This window comes from Pongo abelii, chromosome 21 (genome assembly GCF_028885655.2).
Source record: "Pongo abelii isolate AG06213 chromosome 21, NHGRI_mPonAbe1-v2.0_pri, whole genome shotgun sequence".
NCBI classification, from domain to species: domain Eukaryota; kingdom Metazoa; phylum Chordata; class Mammalia; order Primates; family Hominidae; genus Pongo; species Pongo abelii.
Window position 1 is genome coordinate 48650912 of NC_072006.2, and position 13588 is coordinate 48664499.

The 13588-nt window shown below is 50.2% G+C and overlaps 1 protein-coding gene across 3 annotated transcripts in view; it reads left to right on the top strand.

Moving 5' to 3' along the window:
• Window positions 1-13588, top strand: part of HNF4A (hepatocyte nuclear factor 4 alpha) — a 34662-nt gene that overhangs the window by 11764 nt on the left and 9310 nt on the right. For all 3 annotated transcript variants that reach the window (XM_024238841.2, XM_024238843.2, XM_024238840.2), the window contains 5 exons: window positions 2287-2393; window positions 3102-3257; window positions 7020-7107; window positions 8315-8470; window positions 12543-12779. In XM_024238841.2, the coding sequence (XP_024094609.1) occupies window positions 2287-2393; window positions 3102-3257; window positions 7020-7107; window positions 8315-8470; window positions 12543-12779 (744 nt within the window). The remainder of the gene's footprint in view (window positions 1-2286; window positions 2394-3101; window positions 3258-7019; window positions 7108-8314; window positions 8471-12542; window positions 12780-13588) is intronic.

Genomic DNA, 13588 nt, shown 5'->3' on the forward strand with positions numbered 1-13588 from the left:
CCCGCCTAACCTTGAGGAGCCCTATCCGCAGCTGCTGACAGCAGCCCTTTCATTCCGCCCGCCGACCACTCGGCGCCCTGGTGGGTGGGTGCGGGTGCTGGCAGGAGGCTGCCGTGGGAGGGGTGTGGGCGGGTGGGGCGGATGGCCCGGGCAGGGAAGCCATGCTCTGAGCTGGCCCCGTCCACGTGGTGGGTCTGAGAGGAGGTTGCTTGCCTCTGGACTTCTGTTCTATCCACTGACTCCCCGGCTCAGTGCAAAGGATTTGACTTTTATTCTCTGATTTTAACAATGTGTCAACCTCAAGAGAAAGTAGAATAGCTGGGGTGTCAATGTTCCCTGGAGAAATAGGGTTCTTATAAGAATTAGAGTTTATGACCAGGTGTGGTGCCTCGCACCTGTAATCCCAGCATTTTGTGAGGCTGAGTGGATCACTTAAAGCCAGGTTTTTGAGACCAGCCTGGGCAACCTAATGAGACCCTGTCTCTCAAAAAAAAAAAAAAAATTAGCCAGGCGTGGTGGCACATGCCTATAATCCCAGCTATTCGGGAGGCTGAGGCAGGAGGATCGCTTGAGCCCAGGAGGTTGAGGCTGCAGTGAGCTATGATTGCACCACTGTAGTCCAGCCTGGGCAACAAAATGAGACCCCATCTCGAAAAAAAAGAAAAAGAATTAGAGCTTGTCTCCTCCAATGCCTTCTTTCTCTCACTGCACAAATATTTATTGAGTACCTACTGTGAACCAGGCTCTGTTCTGGTGGCTGGGACTACAGCCGTGAACTAGAGGGATGGAGTTTTGGCCTTCTGAAGCTTTCCTTCTCAGAGAGAGACAGATAGTAAAGGAAGTAACTAATAATTCTACAATAAGTGCCTTGAAGAAAAATAAAGCATGTGGGGCAGGGCCAGGGTGGGGGTCATGCTGTGTTAGACAGGGTGGCTGGAGAGGGTGTCTGAAAGGCGACATTTGTGCAGAGGCAGGAGTGAAATGAAGACGCTGCTGCGCTGTGCGGGAAAGGGAACCCCAGGCAGTGACCATAGCAGCCTGCAAGTGTGCAGATGCGTCCAGGTGGGGAGGCGGGTTTTTGTGGACAGAGTGGGTAGCGGGAAGCCGGTAAAAGGTGTGATCCGAGAGGAGAGGAAGGGCCTTGGGGACTTGTGAGGTTGGAAGGCACTGGTTTTGAGCAGCAGGGGACATGACTTGAACGGATCCCTCTGTCTCTGAGAGGAACACAGACTGCAGGCGTAAGGCAGAAGCAGAGCCCAGGAGGAGGCTGATCTAATCCAGGAAAGACAGCGGGCCTGGGAGCAGGGAGGGAGCAGCGGGTCTATTTGTCAGGATCACGACAGCACTGGGGTGTGAGGGGAAGCCAAGAAAGGTGCCCAGGCTTGATGCCAGTCCCTGAGACGAGAAAGAGTGCAGGGAGCCGGCTGGCAGGGAAATGCCCATGGGTACGGAAACTGAGCCCCAGAGAGAGGCTGCGATTGCCACCGGCACACAGAGTGGCAGGTTCCAGACAGGAAGCCGGGTCTGGTGCAGCTTCATCCTCCCTCCTTTCCAAACCAGCCAAGCCTCATTCCACAGTGAGGCCTCTTGGACTCCAAGGGCTATCCCATCCACTGTCAGGACGGTGGAAGGATCATCTTCTATCTCAGGCCAGGACTGACCTAGATGGGAGCGGGCAGTGGAGCCTGGGGTCCCGGTGGGTGGAGGCTCCAGATCCCTCAGTGCCTGGAACAGAGCAGCAGTGGGAGGGTGGGAGACAGCGCCTGGCCTTGCTTACGCTGAGGTTAGTCTGGAGTACTTGCAGCTCCTGCTGGTGGACAAAACCATCAAGTCAGTTGGAGACCCCAGATCCCCTTGTTCAGGAATCCCCAGGCCATCTCCATGTCAACCAGAGTAATTTGTTTTGCTTGCTTTACTCACTTTCATTTGGAAAGAAAGGGACCCTTTTGTAGACCAGAGCTTGAACATCTTTAATCTAGTCAGATCCCCTCCTCAATGCTCAAGACCCATTTTAAGCCCATAGCCGAGTCTTCACTGTCTTGCACGCCCCTGGTGATGGGTGGATCACTCTTATAGCCTCTCCATTGTGTTGGGGGCAGTTCTGATATGTGGAAAGTTTTTCCACCAGCTGAGTTAGAGGCCATCTCCCCTCATTCCACATGCTGATGAGGGCCTGTTCTCTGGACACCCCCCACCTCCTGCTCCCACTCCTCATCAGTCACGGACACCCCCACCCCCTCACTCCATCCCTGCTCTCCCTCCTCACCTCTCTGTGCCTCCTCACAGCCGTCCAAAATGAGCGGGACCGGATCAGCACTCGAAGGTCAAGCTATGAGGACAGCAGCCTGCCCTCCATCAATGCGCTCCTGCAGGCGGAGGTCCTGTCCCGACAGGTACCGGGGTGATCCTGCCACCCACCCAGGGATCCCCCACACTACAGAGGAGCTCACCTCCTTCACCTCCACTCTCCCCAGCCAGGCCCTGGAGCAGCTGACAGGAGGGGCCTCAGATATCTACAGAAGGGACACTGAGTCCAGTGTCACATGGCCCAGTTAGCAGCAAGGGCAGAAATCGAACCTGGCGCCCTGGGGCACTTTCTAATTCATCCTACTGCCTGCATCCCACAGGCCAAGCAGAGTCTTCGCCTTCACTGACGGCCTGCAATCAGCTCAGCCCCAAGAGAACAGAGCAGTGGCTCTGTGGACAGAGGTGGCAAAGTGGGGCCCAGCCCATCCCTTGCTGAGTGACCTTGGGCAAGTCACAGCACCTCTCTGAGCCATGGTTCCCTCACTGTCAGAAAAGGATGATGACTTTTTTCCCTGCTTCTCCTCTAAGGCTGACAGACTCCTTGGGGCTCTAAAGCTGATAGAGGAGGAGGCAGGGGGCAGGTAACAGGTGAAGGCCCAGAGGGAGCCCTTCTCCCTCAACCCTGCCTCCTCCCTCCCTCCATTTTTCCCCTGAGCTTCCTTCAGAGCTGGAGGGCACCCACTATCCAGCCTCCCCCCCCACAACTGATTCCAGGGAGGGGGCTCTGTGCAAGGGACAGAGAGTGCAGGAGGTCCCGGACATCTCCAGCATTTTCTTCCCGGTATCTCTCAAAGATCACCTCCCCCGTCTCCGGGATCAACGGCGACATTCGGGCGAAGAAGATCGCCAGCATCGCAGACGTGTGTGAGTCCATGAAGGAGCAGCTGCTGGTTCTCGTTGAGTGGGCCAAGTACATCCCGGCTTTCTGCGAGCTACCCCTGGACGACCAGGTGAGGATGGGTGTGGATGGTGGGCAGTAGTGGGCAGTGGGCAGGGCAGCCAGGGGCCTACTGGCCCACCTGGGATATAGCCGTGGACTGGCTTGATTTTATTTTATTTAAGAAAATATGTAGTGCACACACGTGTCTGAAACTTTAAATCACCTTACAAATATTAACTCAGCTCCTCCAACAACTCTATGAGGTAGGTACTAATGTACTATTATTACTGCCGTCTCATAGGTGAGGAAATTGGGGCACAGAGAGGTTAAGTAACCTGCTCGAGGTCACATAGCTGTTATCCAGCATAGCTGGGATTAGAACCTGGCAGAGAAGCTCCAAAGTCCAAGCTCCTAACCATTGTACCTGCGGCTCTCCCAGGGGGATGTTGACCGGGACCCTAGGACAGGGATCAGGAGATTTTGGCTTAAGCTATGGCTCTATGACTGGTTGTCTGCCTAATCCTGGGCAAATGAGTTCCTCTCTCTGAGCCTCAGTGTTCTCTTATCTGTAGAGTGGAAATGATAATATCCACTTTAGAGTGTGGTTGGGAGGATTGAGGACATTGGTGTCTGAAAAGTGCAAAAATCAGGTGATGGGGCAAGCTGCATAGTGGCCAGACCAGAGCTGGTCTCCCTAAACATTAGTCTCTTCCTTGTTTCCCACCAAAACAATTGAACTCAGCATCGTATTTCCCACCAAAACAATTGAACTCAGCATCATATTTCCCACCATACATTTTTTTTGGAATACTAAAATGTCCCTAGCGGGAAGAAAGGGTTGAAGGAAGGTGGCGTGTGTCTGAGGACAGATGAATTTCTGAGATGCCACCTATGAAGCTCCTGCCCAGAGCACCCCTGGGCCTCCAAAGAGATGTTCCCCGTCTGGGGAAGAGGAGCTGGGCTGGGCCACCTCCTCAGCTTCGGAGACAGACTCTGGTGCATTCGCTTACCTGTTTCGCACCTTTGCATAAGACACTGACAATGCATGTGAGTCTGTGAAAGCTTCTGAGAAGTCTCGTCCAGGCAGTTGTTTGACTTCGCAGAGGCCAAGGCTTCTCAAACTCCTTTGGCCCCAAGAGTCTCCTGGAACACCTATTAATACTGCACATTGGGACACTGTGAAACACTGGCTTGGCTGGTCCCCAGCCTCATACAGGGGCTGGACCCAGGGCCCTCTTCCATGGTTCCTCCCTCTGTTAGCAGAGTCGACAGGGCAAGGATCTTGGACAATCCGCCCCTACCCTCTCCCCTGTTCCTTGTGCTCTGGCCCCAGTCCCCTCTGCTGGAGTCTCTACATTAATGTTTAATCCCTCCTGTTCCTTCCCAGGGGCTTAGCAGGGCAACAAGATACCCCCAACCTGAGCAATTGTTAACCTCGATTTCCCACCCAAACCTCCCTGGCTGGGGCTCAGAGCATTCTCAGAGAGCAATGATGGGTGGCCAATAACACAGGACAATCATTAACACACCACCCCGACCTCCCGGCCCACCCCCCAGAACAGCTGCCATATCGGGGGGTTGAACCTGGGATCAGAAGTGTTCCCAGCTCCCCATTCCTGGTGTATGAGGAGCCCAGCTTGCCCAATGCAGGTGGGGCATCCCTGGGAAAGTCGGGGCCATTGTCCTCCAAAGGGCTCCCCAATTTTGTTGACATTGCCCCAGAAACTAGATTCCCAGTTGGTGTGCTTCTTGGGCCTGGATACAATTGGAGAAAGAGATTGGGGCGTAGAGAGAGACAGCAGTTTACCTGAAGTCACAGAGCAAGTTAGTCACAGAAATGGGATTCAAATCCAGGTCTTCTGCTTCGCGGTGTGAAGGCCACTGGGGTGACTGATGAAAGACTTGCACAGTGCCTGGCACGCAGGAGGCGCTCGGCAATCAGCATCCTCGGCCTCCCTCCATACTGGTCATGGAAAGTGGATTTCCCCTCCCAGGCAGTTTCCTCTTTTTCTGTTTTCCTCACAAGGTTCTATCCATGGGGAATAGAAGGGGCAAGGACAAGTGGCTGCCCAGGAGCAGCTAGAACTAGAGAGGAAGTCAAGATGTTTGCTCATTCATTCATTCATTCATTTCCCCTTTCCTTCCTTCCTTCATTCAAATATTTATTGAAGGCTTATTTTGTGCCAAACATCTTCAGGCTAATGTCTTTTTTCCTCTAACAACAATTTCACCTCCTTAGAGGCCTTCTCTGACCTCCCCATCTAATGTAGCCATTCTTGCCCCATTGCTCTCACCATCCTTTCCACTCCCCTCCCTCCCTTCTTCCCTTCCTCCCAACTTTTCTCCTTCCTTCTTTCCTTTATGCTGTGATCACCCTGTGTCCTGTGTACTTATTTGTTCTCTACTATCTGTTCCATCCTCTCTCCTATAAATGTTAGTTCAATGAGATTAGAGACCTTGTCTCTCGTTTTTAAACATTGTGCCTCCATTGTCTTAAAAAGTGTCTGGCATTTAGTAGGCATTTAGGATTTGATAACTGAAAGAATGAACAATCAAATTAATGAACAAACAAAGGCATTTTAACCTTCTAGTTTGGCTTGCTAGAGAACCTCCAAACTCCCTAACCCAACGTTGAAGATGAGATCCTTGAGGCTACCAGCATGGTGCTGTTTTGTGCAGGCCATCCTTTGGTCCTCAGGCAAGCACTAAAGCAGATGGCTCTCAGTGGGCTGGCTGTGTCCTTCTGTGAGCTTGCTGGGCCACTACCTATGATTCCAGTCTTAGAAGTCTTGCCTTGTACCCCCTGCAGAGAAGGGTTTCATCAAGCTGATTCTCTGCCAGGGGCCAGTGCTCATACCTTTGCTTTGAGAAGGACCAGCCCTGAGACCTAACATCCACATCCAAGTTCTCGTAATGCCCTCTCAGAATCCTGGAGTCCTGCAATGTCGATCCCTGGAGGGATCTGCCAGACCAATGATTTCCCAAACAGAATTGCACTTCAGAGTCAACTGTGGGGCTTTTTAAACACAGATCCATGGCCCACCCTAAACTTACAGAATCAGGATCAGAATCTCAGGGCCTAAGAATCTGTATTTTCAGGCTGGGCGCAGTGGTTCACGCCTGTAATCCCAGCACTTTGGGAGGCCAAGTTGGGCTGATCACCTGAGGTCAGGAGTTCGAGATCAGCCTGGCCAATATGGTGAAACCCCATCTCTACTAAAAATAAAATTATCCAGGCATGGTGGTGCATGCCTGTAGTCTCAGCTACTCTGGAGGCTGAGGCACGAGAATCACTTGAACCTGGGAGGCGGAAGCTGCAGTGAGCCGAGATCATGCCACTGCACTCCAGCCTGGGCGACAGAGTGAGACTCTGTCTAAAAAAAAAAGAAAAAATAGAATCTGTATTTTTACAAAGCACCCTTCATAATTCTCCATAGCTGGTCCATGGGTGGGAATTTGGGACCCACAGTTTTGGAACTTTTTGGGATCATAGACCTTTTTGAGAATCTCAAAAAAGAAAAAAAAAAGCACACAGAATGTTGCTTACAGTTTCATCAGGCAACAGAAGAGGCCCAGGACGAAGCAGCTTCTTGCCCAAGGACACAGCAGTTCAAGGACAGAGTCGGCGCGAGGTCTCTCAGCTCTGAGCGCATGTTCTTTCCCCTTCCAGGTTTCTAGTTTTATGAGTAGTAGTTTTACGATGCCCATTTCACGGTTCAGGCAGGTAGAGGCAGAGGGGAGCATTAAGCTGACTTGCCCAGCGTCACTGAGTTGGCTACGGGCAGCCTTCCCAAGGGTACAGATGGCAAACACTGTTCCTTCTCTCTTTCAGGTGGCCCTGCTCAGAGCCCATGCTGGCGAGCACCTGCTGCTCGGAGCCACCAAGCGATCCATGGTGTTCAAGGACGTGCTGCTCCTAGGTGAGGTGGCTGCCTGCCCTGGCCAGGGCTCCAGGGATGGCATGCCTAGCATGGCACTCACCCAGGCAAGGAGATTCACATGGTGCCATGCAAGGGCGAGGGGGACTAGTCAGGAGTGGCCCTGTCCTCAGGCTTTCATTGGAGGGCTCCAGGACTCAGTTCTCAACTGGGTACCCCACTCAGATGCAAGGAAATGTGGATGCAAGGCATCAGATTCCCAGCATTAAAGTCAGAGCACAATCAGGGTTATCCCTGGAATTACCTGTGCATCCTTTTTTCTTTTGACAGAGTCTTGCTCTGTCGCTCAGGCTGGAGTGCAATGGTGCGATCTCGGCCCACTTCAGCCTCCGCCCGCCAGGTTCAAGCAATTCTCCTGCCTCACCCTCCAGAGTAGCTGGGACCACAGGCGTGACCACCACACCCAGCTAATTTTTGTATTTTTAGTAGAGACAGGGTTTCACCATGTTGACCGGGCTGGTCTCAAACTCCTGGCCTCAAATGATCCACCTGCCTCAGTCTCCCAAAGTGCTGGGATTACAGGTGTGAGCCACCACACCCGGCCTACCTGTGCATTCTGATGTTCTTTCAGGAGTAGGAGCAAGAGGTGGTTAAGAACGGCACAAAGCCCCAGCCCGTGTCACCTGTGCCTTCATGGCATATTTATTATTTTAAACGCTTGTACAGCACACACTATGTGCCAGGGACTGTGCTCACTGCTTTGCAAACACTACCTATTTTAATACAACAATGCTATGAGGGAAGCTCAATTATTTATCCTCATCTTATAGATGAGAAAACTGAGGCACAGAGAGATTAAGTAACTTATCTAACTATAAACGGCTATCAGGGGCAGAGCCATTTAAGCAGGGCAGTGCAGTTCCAGAATCTGGTCCTTTAACCTTGATGCTTTGGTGCCTACCAGGTGGCCTTTGAATGTCATCAATCTTGTGAGTCATGTTGGTAAATGGAGCTTGGGTCATGTGAAAGGGGTCCTAGAAAGCCAAGTTCCAAGCTCAGCCAGATGACTCGAGGCAACTCATCTTCTGAATCTGGGCCTCAGCTTCCTTACTTGTGAAATGGGAGTGACCATCCCTGCAGGTCCTCCTCCCACAGGCACCAGCTATCTTGCCAACTTAAAAGCCAAAACTAGAGGAGAGGGGTCAACCCAAGGTGACTTCCCATCCTCCCTCCCTCCCAACCCTTCCAGGCAATGACTACATTGTCCCTCGGCACTGCCCGGAGCTGGCGGAGATGAGCCGGGTGTCCATACGCATCCTTGACGAGCTGGTGCTGCCCTTCCAGGAGCTGCAGATCGATGACAATGAGTATGCCTACCTCAAAGCCATCATCTTCTTTGACCCAGGTACAGTGCACACCTCCTAAGCCATCCCTGACTCTCTCTCCAGAACGCTCTGCCAGACTTCTCCTATTGGGTTATGTACACTGAGTTCACAACCTCATCTCATGTTAACGACAGCCAGGAGAGGCCGTTTTCATTTAACAGATGAGGCAAGTCAAGATTTGAAGGGAGGATATGGCTGGGTGCGGTGGCTCACACCTGTAATCCCAGCACTTTGGGAGGCTGAGGCGGGCGGATCACCTGAGGTGAGGGGTTCAAGACGAGCTTGGCTAACATGGCGAAACCCCATCTCTACTAAAAATACAAAAATTAGCCAGGCATGGTGGTGCATGCCTGTAATCCCAGCTACTCGAGAGGCTGAGGCAGGAGAATCACTTGAACCTGGAAGGCGGAGGTTGCAGTGAGCCAAGATCGTGCCACTGCATTCCAGCCTGGGTGACAGAGTGAGACTCCATCTCAAAAAAATAAAAACAAAGGGAGGATATGACTCAACAGGGCACCCTGACTCCAAAGGCCTGGGCTTTCCCTTCTTTTACTTCTTCGCTCCATCCTTCTTTCTCCTTACTTCCCATCTTCCTGTTTTCTTTCATATTTGCTTCTTTTCCTCAAAAAATTTTATCAAAATAATATCTAGAACCGGATGTGGTGGCTCACATCTGTCATCCCAGCACTTTGGGAGGCAGAGGCAGGAGGATCACTTCAGGCCAGGAGTTCAAGGCCAGCCTGGCCAACATAACAAGACCTCATCTCTATAGAAACTAAAAAAAATTAGCCAGGGATAGTGGTGAGCACCTGCAGTCCCAGCTACTCGGGAGGCCAAGGTGGGAGGATCTCATGAGCCCAGGAGGTCGAGGCTGCTGTGAGCTGTGATTGCACACTCCAGTCTGGATGACAAAGCAAGACCTCATCTAAAAAAAAATAATAAATAAATAAATAAATAAATAAATAAATTAGATTTATTTAAAATACTTAAAATGCAAATACTTCTCCCCATCCTACTTTTCCAGCTCTAAGTCTACTCCCCAAGAGAAGCATGTCTGATTCTTTTAATTGTTTCTTCTGGCAGTTTCCTCAACAATTCTAAATGAAAGACTAAGCCTTATATTTGATGATGCATCCATTTTGGATCATAATATTCCTCCTAGGATGGCGGAGGATTTTGCTTTTCTCCATCACCATTCCCATCTTTTCTTCTCCATTTTTCCCAAAACATTTTTATTGCTATTTTTGTGTTCTCTGTTGCAAGTTATGTGCTTTTATCTTTCCTTTCTTGTTCTATCAACTGTAGATGGTATCTCCCAACCCTTCACATTGCAGGATGAAGAAAAAGCATTCCTACCCTGTCCTGTGGCTCTTGGCTGTCCTCTCCCCATTCTGTCCACTGACTTTTGCACCTGCATTTATACAGAATGCATTTGTCATCAGTCTTCGTACAAAACTTTCTTTTGTTTCCCAGCGTCAAAAGTGCCTGAACTCCGGAGGCTTCCTTGCCTTCCCTGCTTACATGTTAGAGGGGACCTACTGTGTGCCAGGCACTGTCCTTCACACTGCAGATAGATTACCTCTAGTAATAATAGTAAAGAAAAGGCTGGGTGCGGTGGCTCACGCCTGTAATCCCAGCACTTTGGGAGACCGAGGCAGGCAGATTACTTGACATCAGGAGTTCAAGATCAGCCTGGCCAACATGGTGAAACCCCATCTCTTCTAAAATTACAAAAATTAGCTGTGTGTGATGGTCCATGCCTGTAATCCCAGCTACTTGGGAGGCTGAGGCAGGAGAATCGCTTGAACCCAGGAGGCGGGGGTTGCAGTGAGCCAAGATCATGCCATTGCACTCCAGCCTGGGCAACAAGAGCAAAACTTCGTCTCAAAAAAATATATATATGTGTGTGTGTGTGTATATATATACAAATAAATAAATATATATATATTTATATATATATATATATATATATATATATACGGTGATGAAGTGGAAGGTAAGCCCCATGTATTGAATGCTCCCTAAAGAGCTGTTTTTAAACACTTTGTGTGGATTGTCTTACTTACCAACATGGTACCTGTGAAGTAGGAATTATTATTATCTCCATTTTACAGATAAGGAAACTGAGGCATGATTAACTTGCCCAAGATCACACAGCCAGAAAATGGCAGAGCTTGGATTTGAACTTCAGACCACCTGTCAATCCCAATTTCTCTCTCTCTCAAGCCCACATTCTTACCTACCACCTGCTATCCCTTCCCAGAGGGTGAGATTTCTAGTTCTAGTTCCCTCCACAGCCTGGCCCAGCCTGTATCCTCTGTAGCGCTCAGCATGAGGCTGGACTGGCAGAATTGTTCTGCAAAATGGGCAGTATCACTGATGCTGAGTCAGAGGCAGCAGCCTCCAGCAATTTGAAGAGGCGGGGGACCTAGTTCAAGACCTGGCATGCAGGAGGTGCTCAATAAACATGTGTGGACTGAATGAACTAATGAACAAGCATGATTCAGTGGAGACAGCCCAGTAGAAATGTGGGTGAATGTTCTTCTGCCACTTCCTTTGTCCATGAAAGAGGAAATAAATGCATTACCTCCATGAAGGTTGAGATTAAATATTGTATGACCACTTAAGTTCCCTTCTAGGCTAAGGATCTAGAATTTATTCACTGATTTTTTTTTCATTCATTCATCCAGCCATCTAACAAAAAATACACATATAGTTATATATAAATATATATTTATATATAAATATATATATTTAAAATATATATATAGTCTGTCACCCAGGCTGGAGTGCAGTGGCACCATCTCGGCTCACTGTGACCTCCGCCTCCCAGTTTCAAGCGATTATCCTGCCTCACCCCCTGAGTAGCTGGGATTACAGGCATATGTCACCACGCCAGGTGAATTTTTGTATTATTAGTAGAGATGGGGTTTCACCATATTGGCCAGGCTGGTCTCAAACTCCTGACCTCAAGTAATCCCCCTGCCTCAGCCTCCGACAGTGCTGGGCTTACAGGCATGAGCCACCACACCTGGCCCTATTCAATAAATATTGACTATGCATGGTGCTAGGTGGTGGGTTTGAAATGGCAAAGGCCGGGTGCAGTGGCTCACGCCTGTAATCCCAACACTTTGGGAGGCTGAGGCAGGCAGATTACTTGAGGTCAGAAGTTTGAGACGAGCCTGGCCAGCATGGTGAAATCCCGTCTCTACTAAAATACAAAAATTAGCTGGGTGTGGTGGTATGTGCCTGTAATCCCAGCTACTCGGGAGGCTGAGGCAGGAGAATCGCTTGAACCCAGGAGGCAGAGGTTGCAGTGAGCCGAGATCACGCCACTGCACTCCAGGCTGGGGGTCAGAGGGAGACTCAGTCTCAAAATAAAATATAAAATAAAATAAAATAAAATAAAAATGGCAAATAAGACATATGCCTGCCCCTGCCGAACTCACAGTTGGATGGCACAATTACATCCTGTGTGGTCAGCAGTGATGGAGGGGCCACAGAGATTTGGAAACAGGAGGGACAGACATAGGAAGATGCAGACATAGGAGGGTAGAAGGCCGACTTCCTGGAGGAGGTGAAACTTAACCTGAGTCCCTAAGGTGATAGGAAGCAGGAACCAGGGAAGGGGAGCCTATTCTAACACAGTAGAAGCAGCAAGTGCTGAGATCTGGATGAGGGGACCTCAACTGTGGCCCAAAACCCCAAGTTCCCATTGTGGCTCTGCCAACAGCTGGCTGTGCGACCCAGGACAAGTCCTATCTTTGCACTGTGTCTGGGTTTCCCCGTGTGTAAGATGAGGCGGTTGCTAGATGCTTATTGGATGCATTCCTCAAGTCCCGCCCTCCATCTCCTATTCCCCACTCTTCTGGTTTAGTGCCTTAGGAAATGTGGCAGAAATCTTTTTCTGCCTGTGTCTAGGAAATCATAATTCATGCTGGCGTACCCTGGTTGTTGAGGTCCCTGAATCCCTGTGCCCACACTGCTGAAGACTCCTTGTGTGACACAAGTCAGGGGACATCTGGGTCTTGACTCCCCAGATGCTCCAGCTGGACCCTGATGCCCTCCCTTGCCCACCCTCTTCCATTGTAGATGCCAAGGGGCTGAGCGATCCAGGGAAGATCAAGCGGCTGCGTTCCCAGGTGCAGGTGAGCTTGGAGGACTACATCAACGACCGCCAGTATGATTCGCGTGGCCGTTTTGGAGAACTGCTGCTGCTGCTGCCCACTCTGCAGAGCATCACCTGGCAGATGATCGAGCAGATCCAGTTCATCAAGCTCTTTGGCATGGCCAAGATTGACAACCTGTTGCAGGAGATGCTGCTGGGAGGTCCGTGCCAGGCCCAGGAGGGGCGGGGTTGGAGCGGGGACTCTCCAAGAGACAGGCCTCACACAGACCTGAGCTCACCCCTCAGCTCCTTGGCTTCCCCGCTGTGCGGCTTTGGGCAAGTTGCTTAACCTGTCTGTGCCTCAGTTTCCTCACCAGAAAAATGGGAACAAGGCAATGGTCTCTTTGTTCAGGCACCGAGAGCCTAGCATGTGCCAGTCACTGTTCTAAGTGCTGGCAATTCAGCAAAGAACAAGATCTTTGCCCTCGGGGAGGCTGTGTGTGTGTGAGTATGTATGGATGCGTGGATATCTGTGTATATGCCCGTATGCGCGTGCATATGTGTATAAAGGCTCACATTTTATGATTTTGAAATAAACAGGTAATATGATAGAGTTTAACTGAAAAGGAATCCTCTTTAGATAGGGGAGGCCACAGGAGACCTCTCTGAAGTGGTGACTCTTGTGCTAAGACCCTAATGGCTGAAAGGAATTGGAAGGCTTAAAAGACAAGAGAGGAATATTCCAAGAAGAAGGGACTACTTCAAGGGCCCCGGATAGGAGAGAGTTGTGTGTTTGAGAAAGAAGGGCAAGGTTGTGAGATGGAGGACGTGTAGGAGGTGAAGATGGAGATTGGGCAGAAACCAAATCATAAACATGGCTTTGTCAGCCTTTCCAGAAATTTGGATTTTGTTCTCATTGCAACTATTGTAAGGAGAGTGAAAACCAGACTAATTATTTTATCCTTTGAGACAGTCTCCCTCAATCATCCAGGCTGGAGTGCAGTGGCACAATCTTGGCTGACTGCAACCT